Genomic DNA, 20,509 nt, shown 5'->3' with positions numbered 1-20,509 from the left:
TCCCTCTCGCTCCTCTATTGGTCGATCCCGCTGCCAATCTCACCGCTCCCCCTCCCGACTGGCCGGTTTGAACGCGCGGTGCGGCCTCTGATTGGTCGGAGGGCGGGCAGAGCGCTAGCCGTGTGCCCGCCCCCTGCGCTGCGATTGGCAGAGCGCAGGGAGCCGCGGGCGCGGATTGGCTGCGCGTTTCGGCGGGACGAGCGGAGGTTTGAAGGGGACGTTGGCGCCGCCATCACCGCCTCAGCCGCTCTCGCCTCTGCCACCACCGCCGCCACCGCCGCCACCACCGCCATGGAGCTCTCGCAGCCCCAGTCGCCCCTCCGGGTACGTCCTGCGACCGCTGCGGGAATTCGTGATCCCCCGCCACACCGTCCCCTCAGGGTCTCGGGCACCCGCAAGTTCTCCCCGGTCCCCCTCAGCATCTCCTCGGGTCCTTCACAGCCCCCCTTGGGTCTCCTCAGGGTCTCCCGGGGCTCCTCTCTCTGCCTTTCCCCAGCCCTCACTCCCCTCAGATTCCCCGCTCCTCTGCGATTGTTTTTCTCTTCCATTCCCCGGCCTGACCCCCTCGTGTTCCCTTTGTGCTCCCCTCACCGCCGCCTGTTCCCCTCACAGCCCGCCAACGAGAACATCGTGGTGGGCAAGCCCGATGGCCCCAAGAAGCTCTCGGTGGAGCACATCTACCAGAAGAAGACGCAGCTGGAGCACATCCTGCTCCGGCCAGACACCTACATCGGCTCCGTGGAGCTCGTCACCCAGGTAGGAGCAGGGCTGAGCCCGCCGAGCACCTCGGTGCAGGCGGGGATTCTTTAGCAACTGTTTACAAAGCACAAAACATCTGCTGATCTATCACAAATGGCACAAAAGAGGGGCTGGACCTGGGCACTTACAAATTCCTTCTTCTTTTTTATTTTTTTTCAGCAAATGTGGGTTTATGATGAAGGCATTGGCCTCAACTGCAGAGATGTGACCTTTGTGCCTGGCTTGTACAAAATCTTTGATGAGATTCTGGGTAAGCTGACAGATCCATTGAGACAGTGAGTGACGGGTTATTAACGGGGGTTGAATGGAAGAAACTGGAGCTAAACATAAATTATCAAGAGCTTATTAGCACTGCTTAATAGCAAGCTATTAATGGGAAACAAACTAAAAGAAAAATTTTAAAACTCCAATTACAAACCTGATTTCGTTCTGCCCAAAATTCTCCCTTTTATGTTGATGGTTGCACTGGAGGAATTCAGAGGTCATTTCCAACCTTCCTAATTCCATGATAACTTGTACTCCTCTTTGTAAATTGCAAAATATTTTCATGCTGAGGTGATTATTAGTAACACTGTAGTGAGTTTTCATGTTCATTCCACTGGAACACTTCATAGTTCATAGTTTTCCCTTGACTGAGAATGCAATAAAAAACCAATATTCTCTTTCTTTTCTAGTCAATGCTGCAGACAACAAGCAGAGGGATAAAAACATGTCGTGCATTAAAGTCACAATTGATGTGTAAGTTTGGTTTCATTGTTTTTGGTTGCCTCCAGCCGTTCTGCAAAGCTGAGGTGGCACTGCAGGGCTGTGGGGCTGATCTGAGATATCCCAAATTTAATTCACCAGTTGTGAAAGCCTTTCTCACTGCTTAGTGCCCTGGTCTCTCACAGAGGGCTGACTGGGGAAACAGCTCTTTTGTTGCTGTGGTTTTCCTCTTCCTCTCCCTGTTTATCTTGATTGAGCACAGACAGGGTTTGGTGTGTGGGTCCATTTCAGAGGCAGCATGTGCAGATCTGGGCATTTCTGTGTTGCCTGTCCCCCCTCTGCTGGCAGCTGCTGCACTTGCTCTGCACACATTTGTTGCTGGTGAAATGGCGCCTTTCCCCAGAGCCTTTTGGTGACTTCTTTCTTACCTCAGCCATTTGCAGCCTTAAAAACAGATTTTTCTTTCCCTCCCCAGAGAGAATAACACAATCAGTGTGTGGAACAATGGGAAGGGTATCCCAGTTGTTGAACACAAAGTGGAGAAGGTCTATGTGCCTGCTCTGATCTTTGGACAGCTGCTGACATCCAGCAACTACGACGACAATGAGAAGAAAGTCACAGGTGAGGAAGGCTCAGATGTGCACTAATATCTCTGAGCAGCTCCAAGTGTGTGACCTGAACTAGAAAGGGCAGGAAGGGGGTCCTTGATGCAGTGTGAAAACTGAAAAAGGGGAAATTTAGGTGAGATATATGGAAGAAATTCCTCTCTGTGAGTGTGGTGAGGCACAGGTTGCCCAGGGAAGCTGTGGCTGCCCCATCCCTGGAAGTGTCCAAAGCCAGGGTGGACAGGGCTTGAAGCAATCTGGGCTTTAAGGTCCCTTCCAACCCAAACCATTCTGTGATTCTATGAAAATCACATTCTGAATCTCTCAGAGAAGTCTCTGTGCTCTGTTTAATCTTAACAACAGTGCAAACATGGGAAACTTGTCTTTGAATATTCTCTTAAACCCTCATTAAATCAAAGTTAGTAGTTGCATACTGAGCTTGTTGAATATTGTTGCTTGTTGACAGTTGTCTTTGGATTGGGTGGACATTGACAAACTCCAGTTAGCCTTGGATTCTTTTAGATGGTTTTGGACAAAGAGAATAACACAAGTCTGTGTTCCTTCTAATTCCAGGGGGGAGAAATGGTTATGGAGCCAAACTGTGCAACATATTCAGCACAAAATTTACTGTGGAAACTGGGTGTCGTGAATACAAGAAGTTATTCAAGCAGGTAGGAGCACTTTTCTTTCCAAGGAGTTTATACCTGAGGTTTTCAAATGAGACCCTCAGGTTTTGTTTCAAAACTAGTTCAGTGTGATTAGAGGAAATTTGACCCACAAAATGTAATTCAAAGGAATAATGAAATTAGCAGACAACATGAGAATCTGATTTTTAACCAGATTTTTTGTTTAATTAAAGATATCTAAAACACATAAGCCATCTCACTGCTTTTAAAAACTAAGGTAGTTATGTGTGTGTGTTTGACTTGCAACTCACCAAAGCTCCTTTCCTCAGACCTGGACAGACAACATGGGAAAGGCTGGAGAAATGAAGCTGAAACACTTTGATGGAGAGGATTTCACCTGTGTCACTTTCCAACCTGATCTGTCCAAATTCAAAATGACTGTTCTGGATAAGGACATTGTAGCACTGATGTCTCGAAGAGCTTATGATATTGCTGGATCCACAAAGGATGTCAAAGTTTTCCTGAATGGACAGAGGCTTCCTGTAAGTGAGCATTGAAAAGAAACACAAATATTTGGGTTTTTTTCCATGCCATTTAACCAGTGAGATTCTTTTGAGGCCATTCCTGTCATCACACAGAGCAAAGGAACACATGCAGGAGGGGATTTTTTTGCAGGAGGATGTGAATTAAGTATTTATAGGAGCTATTATCAACCAGTTGTCTCTCTCATCTGCGTGCAGGTGAAAGGATTCCGCAGCTATGTGGATCTTTATCTGAAGGATAAGGTTGATGAAACTGGGAATGCACTTAAAGTTATCCATGAGGAAGTCAATTCCAGATGGGAAGTGTGCTTGACTTTGAGTGAAAAAGGCTTCCAGCAAGTCAGCTTTGTTAACAGCATTGCCACCACAAAGGTAACCCCTTAGTGTGTTTAATCAAACTTGTGCCGTGTTCTTCAACATGAATATTCTTGGTTATTTGTAAGTGTGCATATGTTAGTGAAAAGTAATGTTGCAAAGAATGTGCTTCAAGTTTTAAATATTTATAGTTTTGTGGGTTTAGTGGCCTCAGTCTCAGGTCCTTGTCCCATTCTCCTCAGGGTGGCAGGCATGTTGATTATGTGGCTGACCAGCTCGTGACAAAGATCATTGATGTTGTGAAAAAGAAGAACAAAAATGGAGTTGGAGTGAAGCCTTTCCAGGTACAGTGTCAGAATTTTACTGGTGGGAAGCACAACTTGAGCATTACTGCCAATTGTAACTTTGGCTTAATGCATAGCTGCATTAATTAATAACACATTTTAATTGTGCAGACATTTCATTGTGCAAATTGTAACTTCAGCTTAATGCATAGGTGTATTAATTAATAACACATTTTCATTGTGCAGACAATATACAGAAGATTGCTAATTATAGAAGTCTCATATTGTCCAGTTTAAGCCAATTAACTTCCCTTTGCAAGTCAGTGTAGATGCACCAAACCTCACTATCTGTTAGATAACACCTCTTGAGGTGGCAGTGCCAATTCCTTGACATCCCAAATCATCTAACACTTCATGAATGTTCATTAACTGTTCAAAATTAACAAAATATCTATGAACTTTCCAAACCCTACAGTGCTGAGTGTTCCCTCACTGTACAGTGCATGATCCTTGTTGTATTTAACTACAGGTGAAGAACCACATGTGGATTTTTGTGAATTCCTTAATTGAAAATCCAACCTTTGACTCTCAGACTAAGGAGAACATGACTCTGCAAGCAAAGAACTTCGGCTCTACCTGTAAACTGAGTGAAAAATTCATTAAGGGTGTAAGTCCTGATGTGCATGAGCAGTCAAAATGTCTGTAAAAAATACATAACAAAAGTTTCTGTCACTGCTGAGGCTTTTCCCACAACTTTGGATTGGGTTTTGTGTTGCAGGCAGTTGGCTGTGGCATTGTTGAAAGTATCCTGAATTGGGTAAAATTTAAAGCTCAGAACCAGCTGAATAAGAAATGTTCAGCTGTGAAACACTCCAAGATTAAGGGTGTTCCTAAACTGGATGATGCCAACGATGCTGGTAAGTGTTTGACATCCTTTGTAACCAGTTCATTGAAAAACAGTTAAAACTTGTTCCTTGAACAAAAGATTTGTCTCCTAAGGAGAAGTGAGAAGAGAAAACCTGTCATTATAGTTTTACTCCCATTTTGCAGTCCCATTTACTATGATTATCCCCACTTACTGTGTGCAGTGCCAAAAAAACTGCCTTAAAAGATTATTTATACTTGTTCAGTCGTGAATGTGCAGCCTTGGATTTCATTTCTTAAGAAGAAAACTGACTCAATTTTCTTCTTTTTTTAGGCAGCAAGAATTCTTTAGATTGTACACTGATCCTGACTGAGGGAGACTCAGCCAAAACTCTGGCTGTCTCTGGTCTGGGAGTGGTTGGTAGAGACAAATATGGAGTATTTCCTCTTCGTGGGAAAATCCTCAATGTCAGGGAAGCTTCTCACAAGCAGGTGGGTTGGAAAATGGTTACAGTTACGTGGTGGAAGGTGTGGTGTGATTTGTGATTTGTGCAGTGAGTTGGAGCAGCTGCACCTGGAGCACTGGAACTCCAAGGAGCAGTGTCTTAAACACTTCTCTCAGCTTGAGCCTGCCTCACTGGTTAAGTGGGAATATTGATTAAGTCCTGTTCAGTGATTTGCCTGAGGGGATAATATTCATGTTGTGCATTGGGGAATGGTTTGAATTATCTAGAGTAATTTAACCATTAGAAATTACACATTTCTAAACAGCAAAAAAACCCCAACAGGACAGAACTCAGCCAATAATTCACTTATGGACAACTTTATACTTTCTTGAGCTACATTTTGAGTCTGAAAGACAAGTTTTCATTCTGTGTGATCTCTTTCAGATTATGGAAAATGCTGAAATCAACAACATCATCAAGATTGTGGGTTTGCAGTATAAAAAGAACTATGAAGATCAAGAATCTTTAAAAAGTCTTCGCTATGGAAAGATTATGATCATGACAGATCAGGTTAGGTTCATTAAAATTGAAAGTTGGGAGAGGATAACAATTAGCACTTAAGTAAAGAGATAGGAAGAAAATATTTGTCTAAGTGCTGCTATTGTTGTATCTAATTCTCTGTTTCTTTTTCCCATTTTACATTTTTGTGAGTGAAAATGTCTTTTCAGCCACGAAAAAAGTAAAATGGTGAATTACATCGAACAGCTAAACATTGTCTCTCCATTCTGCTGATTCAAAGTCTTTGACCAGTCCTTGACACCTTTTTTCACCAAGAATACCTTTTCAGTTTCTCTTAATTTTGAGCAATTAACACATAGCTTTTCATAGGTGAAAGTTAATAGGGTCAGTTAGATGGAATTCCAGAGTCATTTACTATTAAGGCAACAATTGTCATTTCCATCATTCCATGATAAAATATGGTTTGTTTTTTTTATTTTAAAATTCAGGATCAGGATGGATCACACATCAAAGGTTTGCTGATTAACTTCATCCATCACAATTGGCCATCTCTTCTGAGACACAATTTTCTGGAGGAATTCATTACTCCCATCATAAAGGTGAGGGCTGGGGGAGGATGAGGTGGATGACTGAGGATCCATTGCCCAAAAATGCCTTTCATTTCACAGTTAAAATGTTTATCCATTGTAGGCCTTTAAAAACAAAGAAGAAATTGCATTCTACAGCATTCCTGAGTTTGAAGAATGGAAAGCCAATACACAGAACTACAACTCATGGAAAATCAAGTACTACAAAGGTTTGTAAAATTTAATATGGGGAAACTGATCCAAGAATTGATAATTTGATGCAGGCAATCCAGCTTTGCAGAAAGGATTTGGTCTGGGTGTCCTCCCAAGTCTCTTCCCTCCTATGATATTCCAACTAGATTTCAGATATTTACAGGAATTACAGACAAAATCCAAAACTATTACATGCTACTGCTCATTTAGTTGTAATTTTTGTGACTTCTGTGATACATCTTGTTTTGAAGTAACTTAAATTTTCAGCAAATCATCTTCACACTCTATGTTCATATGGTGCATCACAAAAACTGGGCATAGCAAAATATTTCTTTGAATTGGAACTTAATTTAGACAAAAAGTCATTAGGGTTAACTCTCCTGTCCCTGCAGGTCTGGGTACCAGCACATCAAAGGAGGCCAAAGAATACTTTGCAGATATGGCAAAACACCGAATTGGCTTCAAATATTCTGGGCCTGAAGATGATGCTGCGATCACCCTGGTAACTAACACTTGATTTAATTGCTGGCTTGCTACCTTTGGTATTTCACCTTGTAGAGTGCTCTGTATTTTCTCTTAAAATGCTCTTGGAGGCCTTTGGGCTGGAGACAATCTCTGTGTTACCAAGGCTACAGCTTTAGTTGAACCAGGAGCGGTGAATCTGCCCCTCAACCTGAGGGCAAGAGTACCCTTTTAGTGATGGGCTTTAAATATAGCTTGGAACAAACTGATCACTACAAACCAATTGACATTTTCAGACACAATAGTAAATATTCCTTCAACATTTTTCTTTGTACTCTGCTGCAGTTTTCTCCAAGTTAGATCTCCCTCCCCCAGTGCAAAGCAGTGGATTAAAATAGTTCTTGTTTCTGTGAACTTCACCTTAGCTGGTCTTTGATTCTTAAATATTCAGAGTTGTTAGGTAAAGCCAAAAAATCAAATTTTTCCCCAAAAATATTAATTTCCCCTCAAATCTGCTTTAGTCATCTGTTATTATATTAAAAATCTATAAATTTAAACCTAACTACTCTGTCTTCTACAGAGTGGTGGAAATTATGCTCTTAATATGTTTAGCTACAGAACCCTTTTACTGCATTTCTCAGGCTATGAAATCAGCCTGTTTAGCATGTTGTTCTCCTGGGTAAGCTCTTCCTTTTTCTCAAGTGATCCAATAGTGCACAACCACAGAATGTTCTGGAACTGAGTTCTTTTTCATTTTGCAACATGCAGGCCTTTAGCAAGAAGAAGATAGAAGAGCGAAAGGAGTGGCTGACTAATTTCATGGAGGATAGAAGACAACGGAAGCTGCACGGTCTACCAGAGGTAAAAGGTTTATGTTTATAAGGAAACTGGTTTCCAGTCTCTGCCTGGGGCTGTTCTCAGCTTCATCCCAGCACACCAGAGCTGCACACAGCTCACTCAGTGAGTCAGGTCCGGATTAGAGGACGTTGAAAATGTGTCAGGATTTTGCAGAGCAGCTTCTTCTCTCATCTTATCAGTGTAGCCTCATTGTCAATTATCCAACTGTCAACTTCATTTTTAGCTCTCATCTTTCAAGTTGCTGTATTAAAAGGAAAATGATAACACAAGCAGAGGCAAATGAAGTCTTTATTTCCATCAAAATGGTGGAAATAATGCATCCTGGGAAGTGTTTCCCTTTGCCATGCTAAGAGTGTCATCACTTGAACTGTATTTAGCTGGTCTTACAAGGAGTTCCCATTTCAGTGAAACTAACCAAGAAAATTATTAGGCCCTGTTAAAATTAAGGCAATCTTCTCTGTTTTTTTTTTTTTGTTAGGAATACCTGTATGGGAAAAACACTGATTACCTGACATACAATGACTTCATCAACAAGGAGTTAGTGCTGTTCTCAAATTCAGATAATGAGAGATCAATCCCATCACTGGTTGATGGTAAGTGATTTTTAAGTCATGATTCTGCGTGGTGTATCCCCAGAACTGAGGAAATGGGTGTTTGATGTCCCATCAGAGCCAGAGAACCTGCTGAGGTGTCAGGGTCAGCATCCTGAAGTCTGTTTTCTGCTAAGAGTTTTTTCATCAGTGGATGAAATATCCTGTCCATTTTGTAGTATATTATTGCCAGTGCCTTACTCAGCTGGTACAGAATCTTTAAGTAGTTCTTGCATCTCTGGAGAGCCAAGTGCATCACATCACATGTTCTAACCACGAGGTCTTTTCTATTTTCACACAGGTTTGAAGCCAGGCCAGAGGAAGGTTTTGTTCACCTGTTTCAAACGGAACGATAAGCGGGAGGTGAAGGTTGCTCAGCTGGCTGGTTCTGTAGCTGAGATGTCCTCATACCATCATGGTGAGGTAAGAACCTGCCTGGGTGTGCAAAACACTTTAAAAGGCAAAAAGCCCTTCTGTTGGTGTGAGTTACAGTGCCTCCAAAGCAGAATTAGATGTTTGAGTGTGTACAAAGGGAAGTTGCTGTTCAGCTGTTTCCACAATTAATTCTTCAGTATTAATTTAATCTGGTGTTGGTCACTCTGCCTCTCCTGCCTGGACTTCGTGGGATCATAGTTCATTCAAAAACTGGAACAAGAAAACCCAAAACTTATTTTGTGATGGACTTAGGCAAATGTTAATAACATTTCTGCTTGGGTCAGGAAATTTAAGCACTACTACAAGGTTCTCTGTGGAGACTGACAGAATCTTTCACTGGAGGTTTCAGAGCAGGCAGACACCAATAGATACAGACATGGGTCACTAGAACATTTCAGATGGTCTTGGGATGCATTTCCCTTGAGCTTACCTCTAGTATTTCATCAATTGAGTTTATCATCTGTATCAGTCAAGTTCTTGGTGTGAAAATTGCCTTACTTTGTCCATCCCCTGAACCATTCTGCATTGCACAGCTTTGCACCTCCTTTATTGCAGGCTGCACTGATGATGACCATCATTAACTTGGCTCAAAACTTCGTGGGCAGCAACAACCTCAACTTGCTCCAGCCCATTGGTCAGTTTGGCACAAGGCTGCACGGGGGCAAAGACTCTGCCAGCCCTCGATACATCTTCACCATGCTCAGGTCAGCATTTCTAAAGTTCTTACTGTACTGAAGGACTCATTTTTACAGCAATTAGAATGAAAAAAAAATTGGATTTTTCCCTTTAAAACTTTGGGCTATACTTGCATGCTCAGAGTGGCGACAATTTAAATGAGATGCAGGTGCTAGATTCCAATATGGAAACGTGGTTATCAGCAAAGAGAATGTGGAAATGGATATAAAACTTAAGGAGGTTTCTTTTGGCATGGCAGTCATGTTCTGTAACAAGAATTTGGGCTTAAATTCCCTTCTCTGTTCCAGTCCCCTGGCACGCTTGGTGTTCCCACCAATGGATGACAACATCCTGAGGTTCCTCTATGATGACAACCAGCGTGTGGAGCCAGAGTGGTACATGCCCATCATTCCAATGGTGCTGGTCAATGGGGCTGAAGGGATTGGCACTGGCTGGGCCTGTAAAATCCCCAACTTTGATATCAGAGAAGTTGTTAACAATATCCGTCGGCTGATGGACGGAGAAGAGCCACTGCCAATGGTAAATAATATAATTAAAAAACAAATATCTTGCTTGTTAGTTTATTGAGCATTTTATGGGCATGCTTAACAAAAGAGGCATCCACACAAAGCTGAATCCAGTGTTTTTGCTCCTCAGCTTCCCAGTTACAAGAATTTCAAAGGCACCATAGATGAGCTGGGGCCTAATCAGTATGTGATAAGTGGTGAAGTGTCCATCCTTGATTCTACAACCATCGAGATCACTGAGCTGCCTGTCAGAACATGGACACAGGTAATAAACAGGGAATCTGCTCTGGGAATGTACAGTTTGCTCTTTAAAGAGTAGTGGGGTTTGGATCTGACTTTGTTTTTTTCCTCAGACATATAAAGAGCAGGTTCTGGAGCCGATGTTGAATGGGACTGAGAAGACCCCTCCTCTAATCACAGACTACAAAGAATATCACACAGACACCACTGTGAGGTTTGTGGTGAAGATGACTGAAGATAAACTAGCAGAAGCCGAAGCTGTGGGGCTGCATAAAGTCTTCAAACTCCAAACAAGTTTAACATGCAACTCCATGGTACGTGACAGATTTTGCTGAAGGAATTTCTTGGTTTAACTCAGACTCTGTGGACAGCTGCAGTCGTTGCGTGAAACAAAAATCCTCTTTGGCAGTAACCTATTCACTTTGATTTTTCTGCTGTTACTGCTTTTAAATCAGCTTTCAAAGGTCAAGAGCCTGGCTTAGGAGTGGGTCCAGAGTGGATGGTTTGCCTGAAGGAGGCAAAATGATCTGAAATCACAGTTTGCAGAGCTCTGTGAGCCAGCAGCAGGGGCACTGAACGTCTGGTTCCTGACAATGTGTGAAGCTTTGATGCGAGATGTTTGTCCTGCACAGAGCTCTAAGATTCAAGTAACCTTAACTCTGCTGCTTGTATTCAAGAGCACTGAAATTCTAAAATTGTCTCTGCTGCTGTGCTCACAAACTGAGGTAGTTTCTTGAGCAACACTGAAATTTGACAATTTGTTGGTTAATAATTAATAATTCAGTGGTACCATCACACCTGCGTTACAGGTAACTTTCAGTGGGTTTGGAATCAGTTTTATCATAACACCTGTGTTCTTTCATTTCCCTCCAGGTTCTTTTTGACCACGTTGGCTTTCTCAAGAAATACGACTCTCCCCAGGATATTCTTAAGGAGTTCTTTGAACTCCGGCTCCGATATTACAATCTGAGGAAGGAATGGCTCATTGGGATGCTGGGTGCTGAGTCTGCAAAGCTGAGCAACCAGGCTCGCTTCATCCTGGAGAAAATAGATGGCAAAATTGTCATTGGTATGTTGTTCTTGGTGACTGGCATTGGAACTGGGAGAACTGGGTGATCTCTTGAGCTCTGTCAGCACCCCCTCAGCCCCAGGCTGGTTTTTACAAACCACACCAGGGCTTATCTCTGTTCTTGTGACATCTAAGAGGAAAATGCTTCACAGAGTATCCTTGGTCTGTGTATTATACACATAATAATGACAATGGGATACTTATGCAGCTTTCCTGCTCTGTGTTTGAGAATTTTTGAGAGAATTTTTTTATAGTTTAGCAATAATTCCCATTTATTTCTGACTTGGTAGGAGTAAGTGTTAATTATTTGTGGGTTTAGAAAGTGGCAACGTTTGCTGTTAAATGCATTTTTAAGAATCTGTATCTCTCTCCATTATCTTTGTAAACCTCTGCAAAAATACTCCAAATCATGTTCTCAGCGGACTGGGGGTTTCAAACTTAGATGATACTCAAGCAGCAGCATCTGAGAATCATGAGCTAGAAAAAGAAGCAGATCTTTGTTCCCAACATTCACATTTTTCAATCAAGTTTTCCCCCTCAGTGTAAAAGCCGGGCTGTGTTCCGCTGCCTTCACGGCCAGACAACGTGTCATAAGATGCTTTGTGGTTTGTGTCTGAAGGCAGCCCAGTAATCCCAGCAGCTCGAGTCTGTCTGACTGAACTCAGGAAGAGAAATAATTCCCCTGAAATTCATTTTCTTGGGTTTTTTTTGTAATAAGTAGTTCCAAGGCTGCCAGAGCTGGTTTCATTTGTATTTGTGTCTCATGGTTGATGGTTTCTGATACCTTAAAAAGGAGCAAATTCCAGCTGAAGCATTTCCAGTGGTTGAGCACTTAGAGCATAAATTTCCTGGGTGATGTCTAATGAGGTGCAAGCTATACCAAGCCATCAAGGGTTTCTTTCTCCACATGATATTTATACCATCATACCTTTTTTTCCCCAAGTTCAAAAACTACTTAAAACAGGGGAAATGCATGTATGGAAACAAAGAAAAATATTAACACTGTTTTGGCTGGTACAGGAGCAATGCTTCCCTGACAAATCTCCTGCTAAATAGGAGTTTTTCAGGTGTTGTTCAGGCCCCTTCACATGGCCTAGCTGTGATGTGGAAAGGCTGGTTTGGAGCTCTGTAGGATGGTGAGCAGCTACAACCACAGGATGCCAACTGTAAAGATCATCTGTCACTCCTATAGCTGCCATTGTTTGTGGGCATTGAGTGACAATCCTGAAATGTCTGTTTGCAGAAAACAAACCCAAGAAAGAGCTGATCCAAGTTCTCATCCAGAGAGGGTACGAGTCTGATCCAGTGAAGGCTTGGAAGGAGGCTCAGAACAAGGTAATGCCTCAGTCATCCTCTGAATATGCCCAAACTGGCCCAAGCTCTGAGGCTTTGTAATCCTTAGAGAGGCCCAAGTTGCTTTTCAATGAGCAGGATTCCAAGAGCTTCCGTGTTTGATCAGTCGCCCTACCCATGTGTGTCATGGTTTTTGTTGACTGTGTTTCTTTCAAATCCACATTTAGGATGAAGAGGAGGGGGAGGAAGAAGGAGAGAGTGACAAAGAATCAGCTGCAGCCTCTGGCCCAGACTTCAACTACCTGCTGAACATGCCCCTGTGGTATCTGACCAAGGAGAAGAAAGATGAGCTCTGCAAACAGAGGGATAACAAAGTATGTGCCTTCCTTTCCTTATAAAAACATTATATTTACAATATATTATGTGTTATTTTTGACTGGTGGATTGAAATGTGTTATTAATGATTATCTGTGATTCCCTTTAGGAAAACGAGTTAGAAAACCTTAAGAGGAAGAGTCCCTCTGACCTGTGGAAGGAAGACCTTGCTACCTTCATTGAAGAACTTGATGTATGTCAATGCTCAGTGCAGAAAATCAACTAACTCCCTCATCTTATCCACCAGCCCTTTATTGACTTTTGTATATTTTTTGTGTTATTTTATGCTCCCCTCTGCAGGTAGTGGAGGCCAAGCAAGCACAGGATGAGAGTGCAGGGATTGTTGGCAAACCTCTGAAGGTGAAAGGAGGGAAAGCAAAGGTGAAGAAGGCCCAGCTGGCAGAAGTAATGCCATCCCCTCATGGCATCAGGGTTGTTCCTCGCATCACTGCTGAGATGAAGGCAGAGGCAGAGAAGAAAACTAAGAAGAAAGTAAAGGTAAAAAGGAACATTGCAAATGCTCCATCTTCCTTTACACCCTCTTCAATACAGTCCTAAAAATGTGAATCTTATGTTAGCTGGACTTGTCCTGTTGAAGCAGTTGTTCAAGGAGAGGGACAGGACCCAATCCTGAGGATTTGGGGAACACTGGAAGTAGGAGTATCTCAGTCTGAAGGAGAACAGACTCACATATCAGGAGGTGGCTTAGAGGGGAATTTTTGGCAACATTGCACTGCCAGGGATGGGCTGGTAGCTCAGAAAGGGGGGGTGGATGCAAGTAAGGTTGTTCCAGGTGTCTTGGGAATTTGATAAACCCTCTAGCAGGCAGGAAGAACAGCCAGTACATTCCCTTCTCCAGAACAGCCTTTACATATCCTGCAATGCTTTCACCCACTTAATGCCATCTTTGTTCTCTGTATCAAGGAGATAAAAAAGATTGAACTGTTTTTATAGGACTAGTTGAAATTGTGTCATTCAGCCATATCCAACAGAGAGATATAACCCATCCCTTCACCTGTTTGACCCTGGAAGCCACACAGGTCACTCTTTTCCTCCACATGATTCCACCCAACAGTTTTTCCAAATAATTCTTGCTTTTGTTTTTATCCCACCCTGTCCTGTCCTGTCCTGCATCCCCATCCCCCAGAGCCAGCACACAGCAGCAGGACCAGAGTGCTCAGGAGTGGGGCCAGAGTTCCTGTTTTTGTTCATGTTGGATTTTGCCTTTTAAGTCACCTGATTTTGGGGCAGATCCTGTCCAATTTATAGATCCTGTCTGTAATCAATTCTACACACAGTTTATTTCACAGACTTAGGTTTCTTGTACCACTAGTTTTACATGGCTAAAATAAGCAGCTCCTTCCTCCATTACCCCATGTGCCTCTTCTCTGTGAGCTGACTCACTGTTTGGTATCTGCTTGCATCTGCAGAGTGAAAAAACTGAATTTGATGAGAATCAGGATGAAAACACATCCGGAGAGAAGGAGACTGCAGGCCTGAAGAAGAGATTAGCACAGAAGCTGAAGACTGAGCAAGGTAAATGCTTTGATGTTATTCCCTCCAAGGAAAAGAGGGAAAGGGTTGTCAGTTTGGTTATCTGACCTCTTCCTGAGGGTGGTGAGCAACACCTAGGATCAGTAATTTTGGAAAAACTGGGTGAGAAAGTGATCCTGGATAAGAATCAAGCAGGATAGATTCCTATTTGTCTTTGTTTAAGCCAGAATCCTCTGACTCCAGTGTATTTCTGAGCTGAACTTGAACTGCTGACCCTGAACTATACATGGAAGTTTGCTGGTTCATCCTGCCTCCCAATATTTTTCAGGAGCTAAGAGACAGGCCACTCTGCCTTTCAAGCCATTAAAGAAAACCAAGAAACGAAACCCTTGGTCTGACTCAGGGTCTGATTCAGAGTCTGACTTTGAAGCACCTCCTCAAAGAGAGCGAGTGGTTCGCCAGGCAGCAGGTGAGTGAAGACATGGATGCAGAAGGATGGTCCTCCTTGTGGAGAGTAGCTAGGGACCTCCCAGAGCCTCAGATCACATTTAGAAATCATCTTTAAAAGCCTTCTTTATTTTTCTGTCTGAAATTACTAAATGTTTCTACAGTTTGTGCACATTTTCAAGGAAAAGCAGAAATGGGCAACTAGAGAAATATGGCTATTTGGTTTAATTACACAACTGTCTTGGCACATGAAATGTGTTGTGGGTGAGGTTGGAAGACTCCAAATGACAGAACACACTTGTCATTTGGAGTCTTCTCCCTGGCAGACTCAGCATCTGCTTGTTTTTATTCAACTCTTTATTTTTTAATAACTGTAGCTAAAATATTGAAAAATAAACAGAGCTGCATATTGCCAAATGTGTAAAATAACACATCTGTGTTCTTCCATCAGCCAAAGTCAAGCCCATGGTCATTTCGGACTCAAATCAGTCCAGCTCAGATGAGGACCCTGAATTCCAGGGTGACAGTGAAGGCAACTCAGAATCAGACACAAACTCTAAGAAAAAGGCTCCTCCCAAGCCCAAAGCTGCTCCCAAGTGAGTATTTTTCCATATCACTGGAAATTGTGCTTAACGCTACACAGAAGTTAAAAGCTAATTTTTTTTTATTCCCCTATTTAGTGCCTCATAAACTGAATTAAAAACTTGGGGTTTTGTTTTCCAGGGAAACCACTGAAAAAGCAGCAAAAGCTCCCAAGCAAAAGGCAGTGCCAAGTGCTGTTCCTGGTGAGTGTGAGACCTCTTAAACCACATGGATTGCTCTATAATCCCTCAGCAGTGCACAGGGAAGAGCAGAGGGGATAATTTGATTGTTTCAGGCTGACTTTCTGCTTTCCTTATCCCATTCCAGCCCAAGATGTCCCTGAGGACCAGGTGAGCCAGGCTCCTGAAGCTCCATCCGTCCCAGCTCCGAGCACCAAGGCTGTGCCCAAAAAAACTGCAGCAGCCAAGAAGGCTGGAGCCACCAAGGGTAAGGGCAGCTCAGAAACATCAGTTTTAGAGAACAATTATAATTCCTGTGGGAAACAGTCCCAGTGATTTCGCTTGGTGTTCCAGGGCCTGGGCAAATGGAGTTTGCATTTCAGCAAAGATCTGAGGTTTGTGGCAGAGGTTCTCTGGTTGTCATGTTTGAGGTCTGTTTCCAAACATATCGTGTTCTAGTTCATGTTGGACATGCTAGGAGGGAGGGAATTTTAGTTTGGGAACAGGAAAAGTGAATGCTTCCTACAGTGCTATGTAATACTTGGCAGGGATAATCCGAGTGGAATTTGTGTCCTGCAGTCAATGTCCTACTTCGTGTCTTTTTGGGAAGAAAGCAGGAAAGATTTTGGGGGTAGTTTGATCTATTCAGTGCTGGATCCATCTCATCCATCTCCAGATTTGACTCAGGGATTTTTAAACCCCAGACTTTGACACTGTTTTGTATATTTCCAAATGGAATCAACTCGGTGTTGATCCCAGCAGGAAAATAGTGTTACTTCCACTTGTAAATTGAGAAAGCTTGTTATCACTCAGAAAGAGCCTGAAATGAGCTGTGTTTAGGATGCTCTTTTAAAAAGTGAAAATATAGGTAAGAAGGAATGAGTTGAGTGTTTGGGAAATTCCTTCCTTGCTGTGCAGGATTTTGAAGGTCTGAGATGGGTTATGGAGCCTTGAGAGATCAGGACTTTTCAATCTGAAATAGTCTGTAAATTGCTTTGGGGACGCTTTCATTTGATCCTCTAAATGTAGCGGAACTGAGCAGATAAACAACCTCATTCCTCACCATCTGTGGAAGAAAGATCTTTCTAGAAAACCCAGCTTCAAACGGAGCCGACCTGCGCGCTGACCCCGGCAGCACGGAGCCTGTTTCTGTTGGAAGTAATTCCCAAACTGGGAAGGAGAGAGGAGTGAAACAGGGGTTTAACACCGTGCTCTCTTCCAGACAACCAGCCCTCCATCATGGATATCCTGGCCAAAAAAAAGGCTGCACCCAAAGCCAAGCCAGCAGCCAAGGAGGGACCTCTGCGTGGCGAGGGTGACAATGCCAAGGGGAGGAAGGCTGTGAAGAGGCAGCAAAGCTCTTTGGATTCGGATTCTGATTCAGATTTTGGCTCCAAGCCTGCCAAATCTGTGGTATCAAAGGTTTGTGCAATGAGGGAACCTCAGAGCGTGGGGTGGGTTCTTCTGTCAGGAAAAGCTGGAGGTTGAACCTCTACCTGGGTGTGGGGAATGGGGAAGAGGAGGGTCGTAGAATCATGGTATATTCAGAGCTGGAAGTGACCCACAAGGATCATAGAGTCCAACTCCCAGCCCTGCACCCCAACAATCCCACCCTGTCCCTGAGTGTTGTCCAAACCCTGCTGGAGCTGTGTCAGCCTTGGGGCTGTGCCCATGCCCTGAGCACCCTCTGGGGTAAGAACCTTTCCCCCATAAGGGTCAGCCACCCCAGATCCTTGGTCTGCTCCCACCACCCCAAACACCCACTGTCCCCATGTGGTGCTCATCACATTCCCTGAGGGTGCTCACATCCATGATTCCTTTCCTGCTTTCCCTCCAGAAATCCAAGGTACAGGAAGACACCTTCACCATTGACTCTGGTGATGAAAGCCCTGCACCTCAGCCCCGTGCCAGGCCTGGCCGTGCCAAAAAACCCGTCCAGTACCTGGAGGAATCCTCTGAGGATGATCTATTTTAAGTTTTTAGGAAAATTTTAAACTCCAGATCCACAACAAGCCTTCAGCAGCGCTCCAGAGCTCCCACCAAAGACCATCTCAGCCTAGGAAATCTTCACCAAATGTGAGCCACTCCAAAACTGCTCATTACTGGTGAACACAGCTCGTTTTTTCTTTGGTTTTAAATAAGCTAGATTTGTTTAAGCAGGAACATCCCCTTTTTGCTGAACACTGGAGCCATGTGCCCAGCAAATGCTGCCACACTTCCCTCTTCCCCATTATTTGACACTTTGTGGTCATTTTAGTGTTAAAGTTGACTTTAGAACATGCAAAATCCTTTAAAATTTATACATTGCTCTTAAAATATCTTATAGTACTAAAGTACAATGATTTTAATTCTACCACCCAACAGGTGAGCTGGAGCCATTTTTCCAGCACTATTCCTTCACTATGTAAATATTTCTGTGTTTGTTCTTGTCCCGAGTTTGTTTGTTGAAGTATTTGTCTAATAAAAGCATTTGTACTGATTTTCTTCACTTCACCATGGTTTTTTTTTTTGGGAAATAACAACTGCAGAGCTTGTGCTAAGCCCTCCCTGTGTCAGAGCAAAGGGCTTGGCACAAGCTCTGAGGGTGCTGGGCTGCTTGGCCACTTCCCCACTGGCTGTGGCCACTGTGGCTCCCCAGCTGAATTCTTGTGAACACCCCTGTGGTCCCCAGCACGGGGGGAGCTGCTGTGGTTGCCCCATCCACATCCTTGGAAGTGTCTCCAAGGCCAGGCTGGAACAACCTGCTCTAGTGGGAGGTGGAAGGGATGGGACTGGATGAGCTCTAAGCTCCCCTCCCATCCAAACCATTCCATGATTCCATGAAAGCCCAGGGCCCCCCGTGCTATCGGTGCTTTGCTGGAACCCAGTCAAGTGTGGAAAGCTCTGTCAGATTTTCCACTGGCTCTGGAGAGTGTCTCTGGCACGTCCCCTGCACGGGCCGGGCTATTTACAGCTCCTCTTGCTGCACAACACCCAGGACAGAGCCACGGGTGGGCTGTGGGGCTGCCCTCAGCTCTGGCATCACCCTCAGGTGCATGGAGAGCTCTGGGAACACAGAGTGCAGCACGGAGTCAATACCAGGAGTTTCCCATCCCAAAACTGGGGATGTTGGGTGGGAGCTGGGCTCTGTCTGGGGCATCAGGCACTTACCCACCCTGGGCATTGCATGAGGGGGATCTGAGGGTGACCTGTGCTGGCCTGGGCTCTGCTCCCATTACTGGAAAGAGGATTTGAGGGCTCACCAAATGCTGGCAGGAGCCCTGGCTGTGCCACACAGGATTTTGTAGGGATTTGTCTACACGTGCTGGAGTTAGGGACAACCTGGGAAGATCCATGGGACCCCCAACAGCCCTGGCACAGCGTGCTGGGGCAGAAAGGGATGGTGCCAGCTGTGAGCATCCCCCAGGCACTGCAGGGCATGGGTGTACCCAGGCTCTGATGCATCAGGGGGTGATGGGGGGGTCTTTTGGGGTCCAGTGCTGTAGCCTGGGGACCCAAAGGCCCTGTGGGTTTGGGAAGGACAAAGTTTGGGGGCATTTCTGCAGAGGTGGCCACCACTCCTCTCTCAACCTGGGCAGGGCAGCTTTTGTCCTTGAGCCCCACCGGCAGCGCGGAGCCCTTCCCTCCCTCCAGGCGCCCCTGCGGGCGCTCTGTCCCTTTAAAAGGACTCCAGGCGTGGCTGTGGGACCATTATCCCATCCCAGCTGGACAAAGAGACCGGACAGTCCTGGACAGCCGCTGCCAGCAACGCTGGCACACCGCGGACCGCAGCCCGCGCAGGTACGGGGCTGTTATGGGGAGCCACAGCTCAGCCAGGCCGAGCTGTGCCGGGGCACCGGGGATGGGGAACCTGCTGGTCCTGCCCTGTTGGAGCCATCCCTGGGGGAGCGAGTCCTGGGCACAGCGGGTGCCTGGGGACAGCCCTGGCAGTGCCTGGGGAGCGGGCACGCCGTGGTGCGCTTGGGAATGGCGGGAGGACGGAGAGCTGGAGGGACCGTGCTGCCACCAGGGTCCGACCCGGCGGTCACCGCGTCCCCCCAGCGCTGACCCCGCTCCCGCAGCGCGGCCATGGGCGAGTGGGGCTTCCTGAGCTCGCTGCTGGACGCCGTGCAGGAGCACTCGCCCATGGTGGGCCGCTTCTGGCTGGTGGTGATGCTCCTGTTCCGCATCCTGGTCCTGGCCACCGTGGGCAGCGACGTCTTCGAGGACGAGCAGGAGGAGTTCGTGTGTAACACGCAGCAGCCGGGCTGCAAACCCGTGTGCTACGACGCCGCCTTCCCCATCTCCCACTATCGCTTCCTCGTCTTCCACGTCGTCGTGCTCTCGGCGCCCGCCGCTCTCTTCGTCATCTTCGCCGTGCACCAGGCGGCCAAGCCGGGCCGCGGAGGAGCTCCGGGCCAGCGCGCCCGCCGCCTGCAGCCCTTCTACGTGGGCAGCGTGGTGGCTCGGATCGCCGCCGAGCTGGGCTTCCTGCTGGGCCAGGCGCTGCTCTACGGCTTCAGGGTGCAGCCGCTCTTCGTGTGCCGCCGCCGGCCCTGCCCGCACCGCGTCGACTGCTTCGTCTCGCGGCCCACCGAGAAAACCGTCTTCATCCACTTCTACTTCGTGGTGGGGCTGGTGTCGGCGCTGCTCAGCCTGGCCGAGCTCGCCCACCTCCTGCGCAAGGGGCCCCCGGCCCGGCCCGGCTGCTGCCGCCGCCCGCAGGAGCGGGGCCCGGCGCCCGGGGGAGCTGCGGAGGGACCCCACCCGCGGGGGGACCTCACCGTGTGACCCGGCTGCGATGAGCTGTGGCCGGGGACAGCGGATCTCCCGGCCCCAGAGGGGTCTCGGCGCTCGCCG

The 20,509-nt window shown here is 45.7% G+C and overlaps 2 protein-coding genes across 2 annotated transcripts; both read left to right on the top strand.

The window, feature by feature from the left end:
• The first annotated feature begins 291 nt into the window (after positions 1–291).
• Positions 292–18,149, top strand: TOP2A (DNA topoisomerase II alpha). The gene is made up of 35 exons (XM_058041671.1): positions 292–324; positions 613–756; positions 919–1,009; positions 1,434–1,497; positions 1,940–2,085; positions 2,643–2,740; positions 3,025–3,237; positions 3,436–3,609; positions 3,795–3,896; positions 4,366–4,503; positions 4,615–4,753; positions 5,035–5,192; positions 5,591–5,716; positions 6,154–6,264; positions 6,356–6,461; positions 6,837–6,946; positions 7,675–7,767; positions 8,243–8,357; positions 8,656–8,777; positions 9,345–9,493; positions 9,773–10,004; positions 10,122–10,256; positions 10,345–10,545; positions 11,105–11,300; positions 12,544–12,635; positions 12,821–12,967; positions 13,078–13,161; positions 13,269–13,466; positions 14,399–14,504; positions 14,791–14,931; positions 15,361–15,505; positions 15,633–15,700; positions 15,819–15,938; positions 16,893–17,092; positions 17,508–18,149. The coding sequence occupies exons 1-35, from the start codon at positions 292–294 to the stop codon at positions 17,643–17,645; spliced, it is 4,635 nt and encodes a 1,544-aa protein (XP_057897654.1). The 3' UTR covers positions 17,646–18,149.
• Positions 18,150–19,738: 1,589 nt separating this feature from the next.
• GJD3 (gap junction protein delta 3) lies at positions 19,739–20,440 on the top strand. Its single transcript, XM_058041806.1, has one exon. The coding sequence runs from the start codon at positions 19,739–19,741 to the stop codon at positions 20,438–20,440; it is 702 nt and encodes a 233-aa protein (XP_057897789.1).
• Positions 20,441–20,509: the final 69 nt, after the last annotated feature.

The sequence above is a fragment of the Melospiza georgiana genome, chromosome 28 (genome assembly GCF_028018845.1).
Source record: "Melospiza georgiana isolate bMelGeo1 chromosome 28, bMelGeo1.pri, whole genome shotgun sequence".
NCBI classification, from domain to species: Eukaryota; Metazoa; Chordata; class Aves; order Passeriformes; family Passerellidae; genus Melospiza; species Melospiza georgiana.
Note: the sequence above shows the minus strand (reverse complement) of the source record. Positions and strands in the feature narration are given on the sequence as shown.

What these genes read in the sequence shown, in the direction of transcription:
- TOP2A (XM_058041671.1), top strand. Translation starts at nt 292, where the DNA reads ATGGAGCTCTCGCAGCCCCAGTCGCCCCTCCGG. An exon ending in GTGAAAAATTCATTAAGGGT is followed by an intron (nt 4,504 to 4,614) that starts GTAAGTCCTGAT and finishes TTTGTGTTGCAG; the next exon opens with GCAGTTGGCTGTGGCATTGT. An exon ending in TACATCTTCACCATGCTCAG is followed by an intron (nt 9,494 to 9,772) that starts GTCAGCATTTCT and finishes TCTCTGTTCCAG; the next exon opens with TCCCCTGGCACGCTTGGTGT.
- GJD3 (XM_058041806.1), top strand. Translation starts at nt 19,739, where the DNA reads ATGGGCGAGTGGGGCTTCCTGAGCTCGCTGCTGGACGCCGTGCAGGAG.